General features: G+C 43.3%; 1 protein-coding gene across 2 annotated transcripts in view; it reads left to right on the top strand.

The window, feature by feature from the left end:
* Positions 1-7,582, top strand: part of adcy8 (adenylate cyclase 8 (brain)) — a 254,215-nt gene extending 246,633 nt beyond the window's left edge. For both annotated transcript variants that reach the window (XM_046321942.1, XM_046321943.1), the window contains 4 exons: positions 948-1,094; positions 6,053-6,145; positions 6,490-6,604; positions 6,845-7,582. In XM_046321942.1, coding sequence (XP_046177898.1) covers positions 948-1,094; positions 6,053-6,145; positions 6,490-6,604; positions 6,845-7,335 — 846 coding nt within the window. In that variant the 3' untranslated portion in view covers positions 7,336-7,582. The remainder of the gene's footprint in view (positions 1-947; positions 1,095-6,052; positions 6,146-6,489; positions 6,605-6,844) is intronic.
* Positions 7,583-13,770: the final 6,188 nt, after the last annotated feature.

The following is a 13,770-nucleotide window of genomic DNA, read 5'->3' as shown; positions in this document are numbered from 1 at the left end:
AAGTAGTCATTGGCATGAGGCGGTTTTAAAAAATGCGGCACTTCCTGGTCAGATTTTTATCTGGTTTTCACCTGTAACATCAGTTTTGTGCACTCACAGACAATATCTTTGCAGTTTTGGAAACGAGTGTTTTCGTTCCAAATCTGTCAAATATATGCATAGTCGAGCATCTTTTCGTGACAAAATATCTTGTTTAAAATGGGAACGTTTTTCATCCAAAAATGTTAATAGCGCCCCCTAATGCATAACTGGTTAATCTACAAGACTACAACTTAAATGAACTTAGACCCTTTCCTGCAGTCAAATGACCAAATCGCCAAATCGCCTCATGGGTGGAATGTCATTCATACTTTTCATGATTTATAATTAATGATTACAAATCCAGTGTTTCATTGTCGAACAGTTTTGTTATATTTCAGTCTTCTTTGATGTATATAAAATGTCATATTGGGATGCAAACTCAAACATTTGCATATATTTCTATATCTGACATGGTACAGGTGTCTTATTTTTTTGAAGCTCATTACCATGTGTGTGAGGTTTACACTTTTGTTTCGAAGTAGATTTGTTGAAGACTACCAAGAAACACTGTGTGACCCTGATTTAGCCCACTGCAGTAAAATGTTAACACAAGAACCAACACAGCCATTTTTTTGGCATGATTTGCCATTAAAATTCTACCATTGTAAAAGTATATTTATGGAAAAATTGCTTTGTTTCACTGCTTAGTCATATCTCAGTTTACTCACTTACTTATGGTGCTGCCTACTCCTGATTCATTTTTCAAATCATATGAGCAAATCACATGTCCCCTCCATCCTTGACTTTTTCCAAATAAGTGTATATAACTACCTGACGTTGTTAGAATTCCATTATATGTAATTTTCAATGGCTTTTTCCCTGCCCCTCTTTCTTTAAACATACATTGTCTGCATTTTGTTCCACAGGAGCTTTACTCCCAGTCTTATGATGCTGTGGGTGTGATGTTCGCCTCCATCCCGGGCTTTGCCGACTTCTACTCCCAAACAGAGATGAACAACCAAGGAGTGGAGTGTCTGCGCCTCCTCAACGAGATCATTGCCGACTTTGACGAGGTGGGGAACTGCAACATTGTCCTTTTCACTGTCCCGCAAAAAAGTACTTTTTTTGTTTCATTGATCGTAAATGGGCGAGACAGGGTGAAGAGACTATATACACTGCTCAAAAAATTACATTAAATAAAAAAATATACACTTAACACAATGTAACTCCAAGTCAATCACACTTCTGTGAAATCAAACTGTCCACTTAGGAAGCAACACTGATTGACAATAAATGTCACATGGAATAGACAACAGATGGAAAATATAGGCAATTAGCAAGACACCCCCAATAAAGGAGTGGTTCTGCAGGTGGTGACCACAGACCACTTCTCAGTTCCTATGCTACCTGGCTGATGTTTTGGTCACTTTTGTATGCTGGCGGTGCTTTCACTCTAGTGGTAGCATGAGACGGAGTCTACAACCCACACAAGTGGCTCAGGTAGTGCATCTCATCCAGGATGGTACATCAATGCAAGCTGTGGCAAGAAGGTTTGCTGTGTCTGTCAGCGTAGTGTCCAGAGCATGGAGGCGCTACCAGGAGACAGGCCAGTACATCAGGAGACGTGGAGGAGGCCATGGGAGGGCAACAACCCAGCAGCAGGACCGCTACCTCTAACCTTTGTGCAAGGAGGAGCAGTAGGAGCACTGCCAGAGCCCTGCAAAATGACTTCCAGCAGCCCACAAATGTGCATGTGTCTCCTCAAACGGTCAGAAACAGACTCCATGAGGGTGGTATGAGGGCCCGACGTCCACAGGTGGGGGTTGTGCTTACAGCCCAACACCGTGCAGGATGTTTGGCATTTGCCAGAGAACACCAAGATTGGCAAATTCGCCACTGGCACCCTGTGCTCTTCACAGATGAAAGCAGGTTCACACTTAGCACATGTGACAGATGTGACCGAGTCTGGAGATGCCGTGGAGAACGTTCTGCTGCCTGCAACATCCTCCAGCATGACCGGTTTGGCGGTGGGTCAGTTTTGGTGTGGGGTGGCATTTCTTTGGGGGGCCGCACAGCTCTCCATGTGCTCGCCAGAGGTAGTCTGACTGCCATTAGGTACCGAGATGAGTTCCTCAGACGCTTTGCGAAACCATATGCTGGTGCGGTTGGCCCTGGGTTCCTTCTAATGCAAGACGATGCTAGACCTCATGTGGCCGGAGTGTGTCAGCAGTTCCTGCAAGAGGAAGGCATTGATGCTATGGACTGGCCTGAATCCAATTGAGCACATCTGGGAAATCATGTCTCACTCCATCCACCAATGCCACGTTGCACCACAGACTGTCCAGGAGTTGGCGGATGCTTTAGTCCAGGTCTGGGAGGAGATCCCTCAGAAGACCACCCGCCACCTCATTAGGAGCATGCCCAGGCGTTATAGGGAGGTCATACAGGCACTTGGAGGCCACACACACTACTGAGCCTCATTTTGAATTGTTTTAAGGACATTACATCAAAGTCGGATCAGCCTGTAGTTTTCCGCTTTAATATTGAGTGTGACACCAAATCCAGACCTCTATGGGTTGATACATTTGATTTCCATTGATAATTTTTGTGTTATTTTGTTGTCAGGACATTCAACTATGTAAAGAAAAAAGTATTTAATAAGAATATGTAATTCATTCAGAACTAGGATGTGTTATTTTAGTGTTCCCTGTATTTAATTATAAACCGGGTGGTTCGAGCCCTGAATGCTGAATGCCACATACCACGGATATGACAAGAAAAAAATAAAAAATTGTTGGTAACCTGTTTATAATAGCAATATGGCACCTCGGGGGTTTGTGGTATGTGGTTAATATACCACAGCTAAGGGCTGTATCCAGGTACTCTGCACTGCACTATACAGAAATCACTTTGCTGGTTGCAAAAATTCAAATGGTTTGCCTAATTTCAGTTTATGTGACAAAACAAGCAAATATACAGTAGTGTAGAGAATCATTGTACCATCTAAATTGCTGTGAATATATATTTTCCAGAACCAAAAATATTATATTTTCAGCTGTTTGAAGTTGGTGTACAAAACCGAAAGTAGAAGATGCAAAAACTAAAAGGAAGAACTGGAAGCATAGAAATAGCACACATAGAACATACCTACCACTTTTTAAACTTGCTTTCAGTAAGAATGATCTATAACTCAACATTTTTATGTGAATTTGGTCTTGTCGCCCAAAAATGTACATTTTGCAGCTTTAACTAAACAGTTCTGAAATGCAAATAAAAAAATATTTTTTGTGTATTTTTATCCCACTAACAAACAAATAGTTTTGAACCGTTGAAGCTAGCACTCACATCATTCTTATCTTACCTTAGAAGTCTTTACTTGGAAGGCTGACCAGCATCTATGGTATTTAGTTTCAATATCCCATAATTAATGTATGCTATAACAGATTACATGTAATTATTTAAGTAACGCAAGCAGCCAATAAGAAAGTGGAAAAAGGAAAACCTAAATAGGCTTGCGAAAGTATTCATTTTTTCTATTTTTTTTGCCTTACAACCTGGAATTTAAATATATTTTTTTTGGGGGGGGGTTGTATAATTTGATTTACACAACAGGCCTACCACTTTGAAGGTGCTAAATATGTTTTATTGTGAAACAACAAATAAGACAAAAAAACGGAAAACTTGAGCGTGCATAACTTTTCACCCCCCCAAAGTCAATACTTTGTAGAGCCACCTTTTGCAGCAATTACAGCTGTATGCCTTGGCACATCTAGCCACTGGGATTTTTCTTGCCCATTCTTCAAAGCAACACTGCTCCAGATCCTTCAAGTTGGATGGGTTCCACTGCTGTACAGCAATCTTTAAGTCATACCACAGATTCTCAATTGTATTGAGGTCTGGGCTTTGACTAGGCATTCAAGACATTGAAATGTTTCCCCTTAAACCACTCGAGTGTTGCTTTAGCAGTATGCTTAGGGTCATTGTCCTGCTGGAAGGTGAACCTCCATCCCAAACTCAAATCTCTGGAAGACTGAAACAGGTTTCCCTCATGAAAAACATTCCCACAGCATGATGCTGCCGCAACCATGCTTCACTGTGGGGATGGTATTCTCTGGGTGATTTGAGGTGTTTGGTTTGCTCCAGACATAGTATTTTATTTGATGGCTAAAAAGCTCAATTTTAGTCTCATCTGAACAGAGTACTTTCTTCCATATGTTTGGGGAGTCTCCCACCTGCCTTTTGGCAAACACCAAACGTGTTTGCTTATGTTGTTCTTTATGCAATGCCTTTTTCTGACCGTGAGTTTTGGTGGGCGGCCCTCTCTTGGCAGGTTTGCTGTGGTGCTATAATATTTCCATTTTTGTCAATAACAGATTTAATGGTGCTCCGTGGGATGTTCAAGGTTTGAGATTGTTTTTTATAACCCACCACTTTGTCCCTGACCTGTTTGGAGAGGTCCTTGGTCTTTATGGTGCTGCTTGCTTGGTAGTGCCCCTTTCTTAGTGGTGTTGCAGACTCTGGGGCCGTTCAGAACAGGTGTATATATGCAGAGATTATGTGACCGATCATGTGACACTTAGATTGCACACAGGTGGACATTATTTAACTAATTATGTGACTTCTGAAGGTAATTGGTTGCACCATCTTATTTAGTGGCTTTTTGAAACAAGTAATTGTTTAAATTTGGAATTAACCAATTTGGTGTACAGTATGTCCATTACATGAAAAACATTGTTTTAATCAATTTAAATGTCAGGTTGCAACAAAATTGTAAAAAATGCATTGTATTTGAGAATGATATTCATTGACTACAGCTCAGCGTTCAACACCATATTGCCCTCGAAGCTCATCACTAAGCTAAGGACCCTGGGACTAAACAACTCCCTCTGCAACTGAATCCTGGACTTCCTGACGGGCCGCCCCCCCAGGTGGTAAGGGTAGGTAACAACATATTTGCCATGCTGATCCTCAACACAGGGGCCGTTCAGGGGTGTGTGCTTAGTCTCCTCCTGTACTCCCTGTTCACCCATGACTGTATGGCCAAGCACGACCACAACGCCATCATTAAGTTTGCCGACGACACAACAGTGGGCCTGATCACCAAAAACAATCAGACAGCCTATAGGGAGGAGGTCAGAGACCTGGCAGTGTGGTGCCAGGATAACAACCTCTCCCTCAACGTAATCAAGACAAAGGAGATGATCGTGGACTACAGGAAAAGGAGGCCCGAACACGCCCCAATTCTCATCGACGGGGCTGTAGTGGAGCAGGTTGAGAGCTTCAAGTTCCTTGGTGTCCACCAACAAACTGTCACGCCAAGACAGTGGTGAAGAGGACACAACTCCTATTCCCCCTCAGGAGTGAAAAGATTTGGCATGGGTCCTCGCTAGTTAAACTATCAAAATAAGCAGGGAAGGCCAGCCACTCAAAAATGTTGTTGGGCTTTTTCAGTTGACAGTTGTGCTAGTCAGATGCAATGGTATGAAATGTTTTAAATTAAAGGTATCACTTTGCTTCAACAGAGTACAAACATTAGTTTGAGATCTTTCACTAAACTATTCATATCGTCTTACAGAGAATCCGGGTGGAATGGGTGGTATCTGACAATGAGATTCTGTTCTAAATCTGCCATAGAACCGTGTTATTCACGGACGGTGTCAATGTCACCAAACGAGGCCAGAACAAGACACAAACCAGCTGCAGTCGACTAATGCCTCGCCTCTTTGGACAGGAATAGACGTGCCTTTTCCCGACTTGAAACTTGCCCCAAGATACAGCACATATTTAGGTAGCAGCTGCAAAGCTGCACAGTGGATGGATGAAGAAACACTTTTATGTGATATGGCATCGCTTTATAAGTTGCTAATGGGTTGTTTGGTATAATGAGTTGCTTACTCTGTCAATCAATCACGCGATTGATTGACCAAATCTTGTTTACCCTTTGGTGTAGTGATGCGATATTGAGCACAGTTAATTAACAATGGACTACTTGTGTTTCTTCTCTCCCCTGTTGGTCTTTGTCTTTGTGTAGTTGCTTGGTGAGGAACGTTTCCAGGACATTGAGAAGATTAAGACTATTGGCAGCACATACATGGCAGTCTCCGGACTGTCACCAGAAAAACAAGTGAGAAAATCAACATTTTGTGGTTTAGTCATTTGTGACCATATCCTGACTTGCATAAAATCTATATATTAACACGGACACCATTGATTTGTGCTGTTACCTTGTACATGCTGTATGTGTAGGTGCAGTACAAAGGTATGGACAAATTGTGCACAAGGTGTAACAAGACATAAAACGCAGAACTTGACCCTTAATTCTAAAGAGAGGGTATTTTATCTCTACATCATCATGTGTGGCATAATTCTGACCCCATTTGACACTGGTAACACGATAATCTCAATCTGTGATTCAGTTTGCACTGTCAATCTGGTTTGGGTTCTCTCTGATGTCACTCTGATTCTTAGCAATGTGAGGACAAGTGGGGTCATCTGTGTGAGCTGGCCGACTTCGCCATCGCCCTGAACGAGAGCATCCAGGAGATCAACAAGCACTCCTTCAACAACTTTGAGCTAAGAATTGGTAAGAAATCCCAAGTGCTCCCCCCCTGGCAACCACTCAAAATGAATAGACTATGAAAGTGTTTGAAATGAATTAACACACTGTAGTTTTGTCTCTAGGTAGAGCTAACTCTTCACTCGTATTTCTTCTCGATATCCCTTCTCCACTCAATCATCTCATATTCCTATTTTTCTTCCTCTTCCTCCTTTTCCATCCCCTTCTCTTCATTTTCGTCATCTTCCCCCTCCTTCTTTTTCGCAGGCATGGCACATGGCTCGGTGGTGGCGGGTGTGATAGGCGCCAAGAAGCCCCAGTACGACATCTGGGGCAAAACGGTGAACCTGTCGAGCCGCATGGACAGCACAGGCGTGAGTGGCAAGATCCAGGTGCCTGAGGACACCTACCTGATCCTGAAGGAGCGAGGCTTTGCCTTTGAGTACCGTGGCGAGATCTACGTGAAGGGCATCAGCGAGCAGGAGGGCAAGATCCGCACACACTTCCTGATGGGCCGTGTGCAGCCCAACCCGCTCATCATGCAGCCGCGCAAGCTCCAGGGCCAGTACTCGCTGGCAGCCGTGGTGCTGGGCCTGGTCCAGTCGCTCAACCGACAAAAGCAGAAGCAGATCCTGAACGAGAACAACAACTCGGGCATCATGAAGGGCCATCACCACTACAACAGGAGGACGTTGCTGGCCCCTGGGGGGGCAGAGGTTGGCCATGCCGAAGTGGCAGATAAGACTGAGTTGCCCTGAAGAGGCCCACTGCAAAAAGGCAGGGAGGGAGGGGACTTGACAGGACTGTGCTTTCTGTTTTCATGCGCCCTCATTGCATCGATTTGTCCATTCATCCATCTGTCCAGCCATCAATCTATCTATCCTTCTGACAATTCAATGTTCTGCCTACTATACACCCTAACCCCTTGCCTGGTGTCAATGTTTCTGTTTTGTATTTATTTTATATAAGAGAACACAATAAAGGAGTTTAATTTTTTATAGATAACTTGTGTCTGGTGACTTTTTTATTTTGTCAGTGCTTGACATTCATACAACAATCCTTGCCCTTGCAGTTTATTTTCTGCTCAGGCGTAAGTAGCTGGACCGTGTGTTAGAGCCGGACTGGATTGTGAACCTGCATGACACCCATCTCCCAGGAGTGTTGTCTACGGAGACAGGCATTTAGAGTTGCAAAATAATCTGTTAACTTTGCTAAAAATTGCCCCTAACTACCTTTTGCCAAAATGTTTTCAATAAGTGTCTGACAATGGTGGTAAGATCAGATCAAAACATCACTTCAATAGAAGAAAAATAAATAAAAATAATAAAATTAAAATAAAAAAAATAAAAGAAAATATAAACATTTACAAGTTGGCATGTTGGAGTTTCTTCTTTTATCCCTGTTTATACCTGGTTCTAACTTGTAACCTTTCCTGATCTTTCCTGGTCCACATTCTGATTGTGCCTGTTAGCACCAGGTTTAAACGGGGCTCTAAATATCATCTCCTAACCTACACAAAACATCCTAATTGTTTTGACTGCTTTGAGAGCTTTTAAAAACACATTCTATCTGCTGCAATGGGGCTAACTGATCTAGGAACAATCACTTCATTGAAAATTAGTTTAGAGGCGTAGAGTGCCAGAGGTTGCTGCTGACTGAGCCACCTATTGGATAGATGCACTCCGTTTGTTGTGTCTCTGATGATAGTGAGGCATTAGTTCATTGTGATGAGGGAAATTAACAAATCAAATGAGTCCTGTGAGAATCAACTCCCAACCCACTGGGCACACACTGGTTGAATCAACATTGTTTCCACGTCATTTCAATGAAACAACGTTGAACCAATGTGGAATAGACATTAAATTGTCTGTTTCCCAGTGGGAAATAACTATTTTGATAGAGGAGTGCACAGGTAACATTATTCTCAGCTCAATGATAATAAAAGTATTGTTGATAGTCAGCTTTGCAAAAATCCCGAATTATCTTGTTTACATGGATGCATCTGAAATGAGGCTACCTGATGGGATTTAAATAAATGAAGAAATTCGGCGGCAATCAAAATCAATGCTCTACCACAGTGAACATGTTCATTTTGCGAAGGCTATTTGATTCCGGACATAAAACGTTTGTACGTGAAAACTATTTGTAAGATGCATACTTTCAGTTGTTCTGAATATACTGCACTCACGCATAAGAGGGAGGCTTGCGCTACTGAAGCTGGCACATGCGCAAATCAAATACACTGCTGGAACACCGATTAATATACTGTTTACATGTCCTAATGATTTTAAAGATTAACCAGGTGTTTTAATCAGCGTATGCCTATTTCAATTTTGAAATTACGCCGATTTAAGGTTATTTCAATATTCGGAAAACTGCCATAATCAGTTTAATATCGAATTATTAGTGTGCATGTGAATGTACTCCATGATTGTAAGCTTATTGATGCAGGTTTGCTGAGGTTATTGCAGTCTGGGTGTCTACGGTTCAATCTCAAGTGGCTTCCGCTCCTTTATTATGGTCTATTTTCACAGTTTGTAGTTAAGTGTTAACTCCAAGTGTAATACAGTATTTTACTAAATACACATATATTTATAATGATGGGGAGCAGATACCAGTTTATTTTCTCCTGTAGCACTGAAGTATTCTGAAGGGGGACCCTAAATATTCCACTAGATGGCAGTAGATGATCACTTCAATGCACTCTCTTTACATCCCAAATGTTCTGTTTTCCACAAGCTACAGCTGACAGAGAAGGGACCGGAGGAATAGATACACTTGCTTCAGCTAACCAAAGTCCTGGTGAGCAGCTAATTAGTCGAATCAGGTCAATCAATTTCAATCTCTCCAGAATCAGGATTGGGCTGCCCAGTTCTAGATCAAATTAGGCTACTTAATAATGTGATATTATTAAGTAGCCTAAGTATGACAATGGTACACACTCCTCTCACTAAAAAGCCCATGGAGCCTTGTTCAAACGTACCTTGTGTTTTCCATTCCCTCTGAATCCATTAAGTGAGTCACTCCTCTGAATGACTATAGCCGTGGTTACACCTTGCATTGATTGCTGTTACTTACAACGTCATTCTAGTCACTTTAGCGCACGTTAGCAACAACTGTCCCGGTATTGGGATCTTAAGAGGTTAAAGGTCAACATCCCCATACTGTTCACATTTCTGTCATGTAAATGTTGTAGCTTAAACAATTTATATGGGAAATATCCAGCATTTTCTTCATTACCATGCTGATGATTTCAAATTGTATTGGATTCATTTTAATCGGTTAAAGACATTGACTTTTGGTTGCGTTTCAGATTATTTTGTGCCCAATGGAATTTAATGTTAAATAATGTACCGTGTCATTTTAGAGTCACTCTTATTGTAAATAAGAAAACAATATGTTTAAGTGTCTTTATTGACCTTTTATTTCAAAATTTGCACTCACGAGGGCTTGACACAGTATCAGTCCAACACACACAAACACTCCATCACATACATTTATACCGACTCTACACACACCCACTCACATACAAGCTGCTGCTACTCTGTTATTCTGATATCCTGCTGCCACTACAGTGTAAATATGATATTTCCTGTATATACTATGCTTAATTACTTACTTTGTCTACTTCCTATTCTCATTTCTCATGTTTTGTCTAGTAATACATTGTTATTGATTATTGCCTTGTTGGGTTTTCAGTTTGCAAGAAAGGCATTTCACTGTACTTGTGCATATGACATTGAAACTTGAAACTAATATTGACATTTAACCTGCGAATTAACTTTTATGTATAAATGAAAGCATCCCCAAACAGCACAAGTTTAATGTAAGTGTAAAATATAAACATAAATTGATGTCCATTTGATACATTTATGAGGTATAAAATATCGAAATGTAGTGTTCAGCAGTTATCAAACTACGTACGGTAACTAGGTACTACATCATTTGGGTTCAGTAGCTATCCGTTTTGAGCAAGTGATAGCTAATTGTATTGTTAACATGACAAGAAAATCTGCAGATACTGAGAGTGAACATGTATCCATATTGAAAGTGATTTGGTACAATGAACAATTGACTTTGTGAATTTGTTTGTTGTACTCTGTCTATTGAAAATGTGCTTACAGTTTTGAAATATGAGCATTATGATCTGTTTTGATTTTGTGCGAAGACTTGTGAAAATATATCACATACTTGTGCACCAAAGTGTTTGAAAAAGAAGGCTCCAAGGCTCTATGTAGTCCAGACAACTGCTTGTTGATTCCCCATTGGGGCATGTAAATGCTCTGGTAGTCTAAGCCTACCTCTAACCAGTTTTAATACAATTAGGAGCCCATCAACCATCAGCAGACAATTAAGTATGCTAAGTTGAGAGCCTTTGAGAAGGTCTTCAATATCAAGAAAATGTATTTATAAAGCCCTTTTTACATTAGCCGATGTCACAAAGTGCTATACAGAAACCCAGCCTAAAACCCCAAACAGCAAGCGATGCAGATGTATGTCACGGGTGTCATTGGAAGTGGACCAAAGTGCAGCGTGGTGAGCGTACATTTTCTTTTATTTAAATAAAATGTCGTCAACAAAACAAGAAATAACAAAACAACCGTGAAGCTTAACAGGGCTAAGTGCCACAAACAAAGTTAACTTCCCACACTGAAAGGAGGCAAAAAGGGCTACCTAAGTTTGATTCCCAATCAGAGACAACGATAGTCCCTGATTGAGAACCAACACATAGAAACACAAATCATAGAAATAAGAGACATAATAAGACACAAACCAAAAAGAGACATAAAAAAGTAACTCTAAGGTCAGGACATGACAGTACCCCCCAACCCCCAAAGGTGCGGACTCCGGCCGCAAAACCTAAACCTATAGGGGAGGGTCTGGGTGGGCATCTATCTGCGGTGGTGGCTCTGGTGCGGGACATAGACCCCGCTCCACCTCTGGCTCACCCACCCCGCTTTGGTGGCACCTCTGGTGTGAGGACCTTCGCTGCGGGCCCCAGACTGGGCACCTTCGCTGCGGGCCACGGACTGGGCACCTTCGCTGCGGGCCCCGGACTGGTACTCTCGCTGCGGGCCCCGGACTGGAGACCCTCGCTGGGGGCTTTGTGCCATGGATCATCACTGGAGGCTTCGTGCAATGGATCATCACTGGAGGCTTCGTACAATGGACCATCACTGGAGGCTTCGTGCCATGGATCATCACTGGAGGCTTCGTGCAATGGACCATCACTGGAGGCTTTGTGCCATGGATCATCACTGGAGGCTTCTTGCCATGGATCATCACTGGAGGCTTCTTGCCATAGATCATCACTGGAGGCTTCGTGCCATGGATCATCACTGGAGGCTTCTTCCTGGGCACAGGCACAGGACTCACCAGGCTGGGGAGACACACAGGAGGTCTAGTCCTTGAAGCAGGCACAGGACTCACCAGGCTGGGGAGACACACAGGAGGCCTGGTCCTTGAAGCAGGCACAGGACTCACCGGGCTGGAGAGACACACGGGAGGCCTGGTGCGTGGGGCGGGCATCGGATACACTGGGTCATGAAGGCGCACTGGCGGTTTCGAGCGCAGAGCTGGCACAACCCGTTCTGGCTGGATGCCCACTTCCACCCGGCAAATACAGCACACCGGCCTGTGAATGCTCACTTGAGAAACCGTGCGCATCACCCCATAACACGGTGCCTGACCAGTCACATGCTCCCCACGGTAAGCATGGGGAGTTGGCTCAGGTCTAAACTCCGACTCCGCCAATCACCCCGTGTGCCCCCGCCAAAAAGTTTTTTTGGGGCTGCTCTCGTGCCTGCTCTGTTGCCGTGACTACTGGTAGTGAAGTCGTTCCTCCCTCGCTACTTCAGCCTGTTTCCATGGCAGGGTCTTGTCCCCTGCCATAACCTCCTCCCATGTCCAAGATGTCCTCCATTCTCTCTCCTCCCGGGCCCAGGATCCCTGCTCCTCCTGGCCACGCTGCTTGGTCCCTTGGTGGTGGGTAGTTCTGTCATGGGTGTTGTTGGAAGTGGACCAAAGAGCAGCGTGGTGAGCGTACATTTTATTTAATTTAAATAAAATGTCGCCAACAAAACAAGAAATAACAAAACAACCGTGAAGCTTAACAGGGCTAAGTGCCACAAACAAAGTTAACTACCCACACTGAAAGAAGGCAAAAAGGGCTACCTAAGTATGATTCCCAATCATAGACCACGATAGACAGCTGTCCCTGATTGAGAACCATACCCGGCCAACACATAGAAACACAAATCATAGAAATAAAGGACATAGAATGTCCACCCAAATTACACCCTGACCAAACCAAAAAGAGACATAAAAAAGGCTCTACGGTCAGGGTGTGACAATGTAGAAGTACGGTGGATAGGAAAAACTCCCTAGAAAGGCAGGAACCTATGAAGAAACCTAGAGAGGAACCAGGCTCTGAGGGGTGGCTAGTCCTCTTCTGGCTGGGCTGGGTGGAGATTATAACAGTACATGGCCAAGATGTTCAAACGTTCATAGATGACCAGCAGGGTCAGATAATAATAATAACAGTGGTTGTAGAGATTGCAACAGGTCAACAGCTCAGGAGTAAATGTCAGTTGACTTTTCATAGCCGATCATTCAGACTTTGAGACAGTAGAGACTGCGGAAGAGAGAGAGATTTGAAAACAGAAGTTCCGGGACAAGGTTGTACATCCGGTGAACAGGTCAGGGTTCCATAGCCACAGGCAGAACAGTTGAAACTGGAGTAGCAGCATGGCCAGGTGGACTGGGGACAGCAAGGAGTCATCAGGCCAGGTAGTCCCGAGGCATGGTCCTAGGGCTCAGGTCTTAAAAGAGAAAAAAGAGAAAGAAAGAGAGTTAAAGGGAATGTACTGAAATTCACACAGGACACCAGATAAGACAGAAGAAATACTCCAAATACTCCAGATATAACAGACTGATCCTAGCCCCTTGACACAAGGTTTGCAGCATAAATACTGGAGGCTGAGACAGGAGGGGTCGGGAGATACTGTGGCCCCGTCCAATGATACCGCCCAGACAGGGCCAACCAGGCAGGATATAACCCCACCCACTTTTCCAAAGTACAGCCCCCACATCACTAGAGGGATATCTTCAAACCACCAACTTACTAACCTGAGACAGGGCCGAGTTTAGCCCACAAAGATCTCCACCACAATACAAACCCGAGGGGGGGCGCC

The sequence above is a fragment of the Oncorhynchus gorbuscha genome, linkage group LG22 (genome assembly GCF_021184085.1).
Source record: "Oncorhynchus gorbuscha isolate QuinsamMale2020 ecotype Even-year linkage group LG22, OgorEven_v1.0, whole genome shotgun sequence".
Taxonomy (NCBI): Eukaryota; Metazoa; Chordata; class Actinopteri; order Salmoniformes; family Salmonidae; genus Oncorhynchus; species Oncorhynchus gorbuscha.
This window is presented reverse-complemented; position numbering and strand designations above follow the sequence as displayed.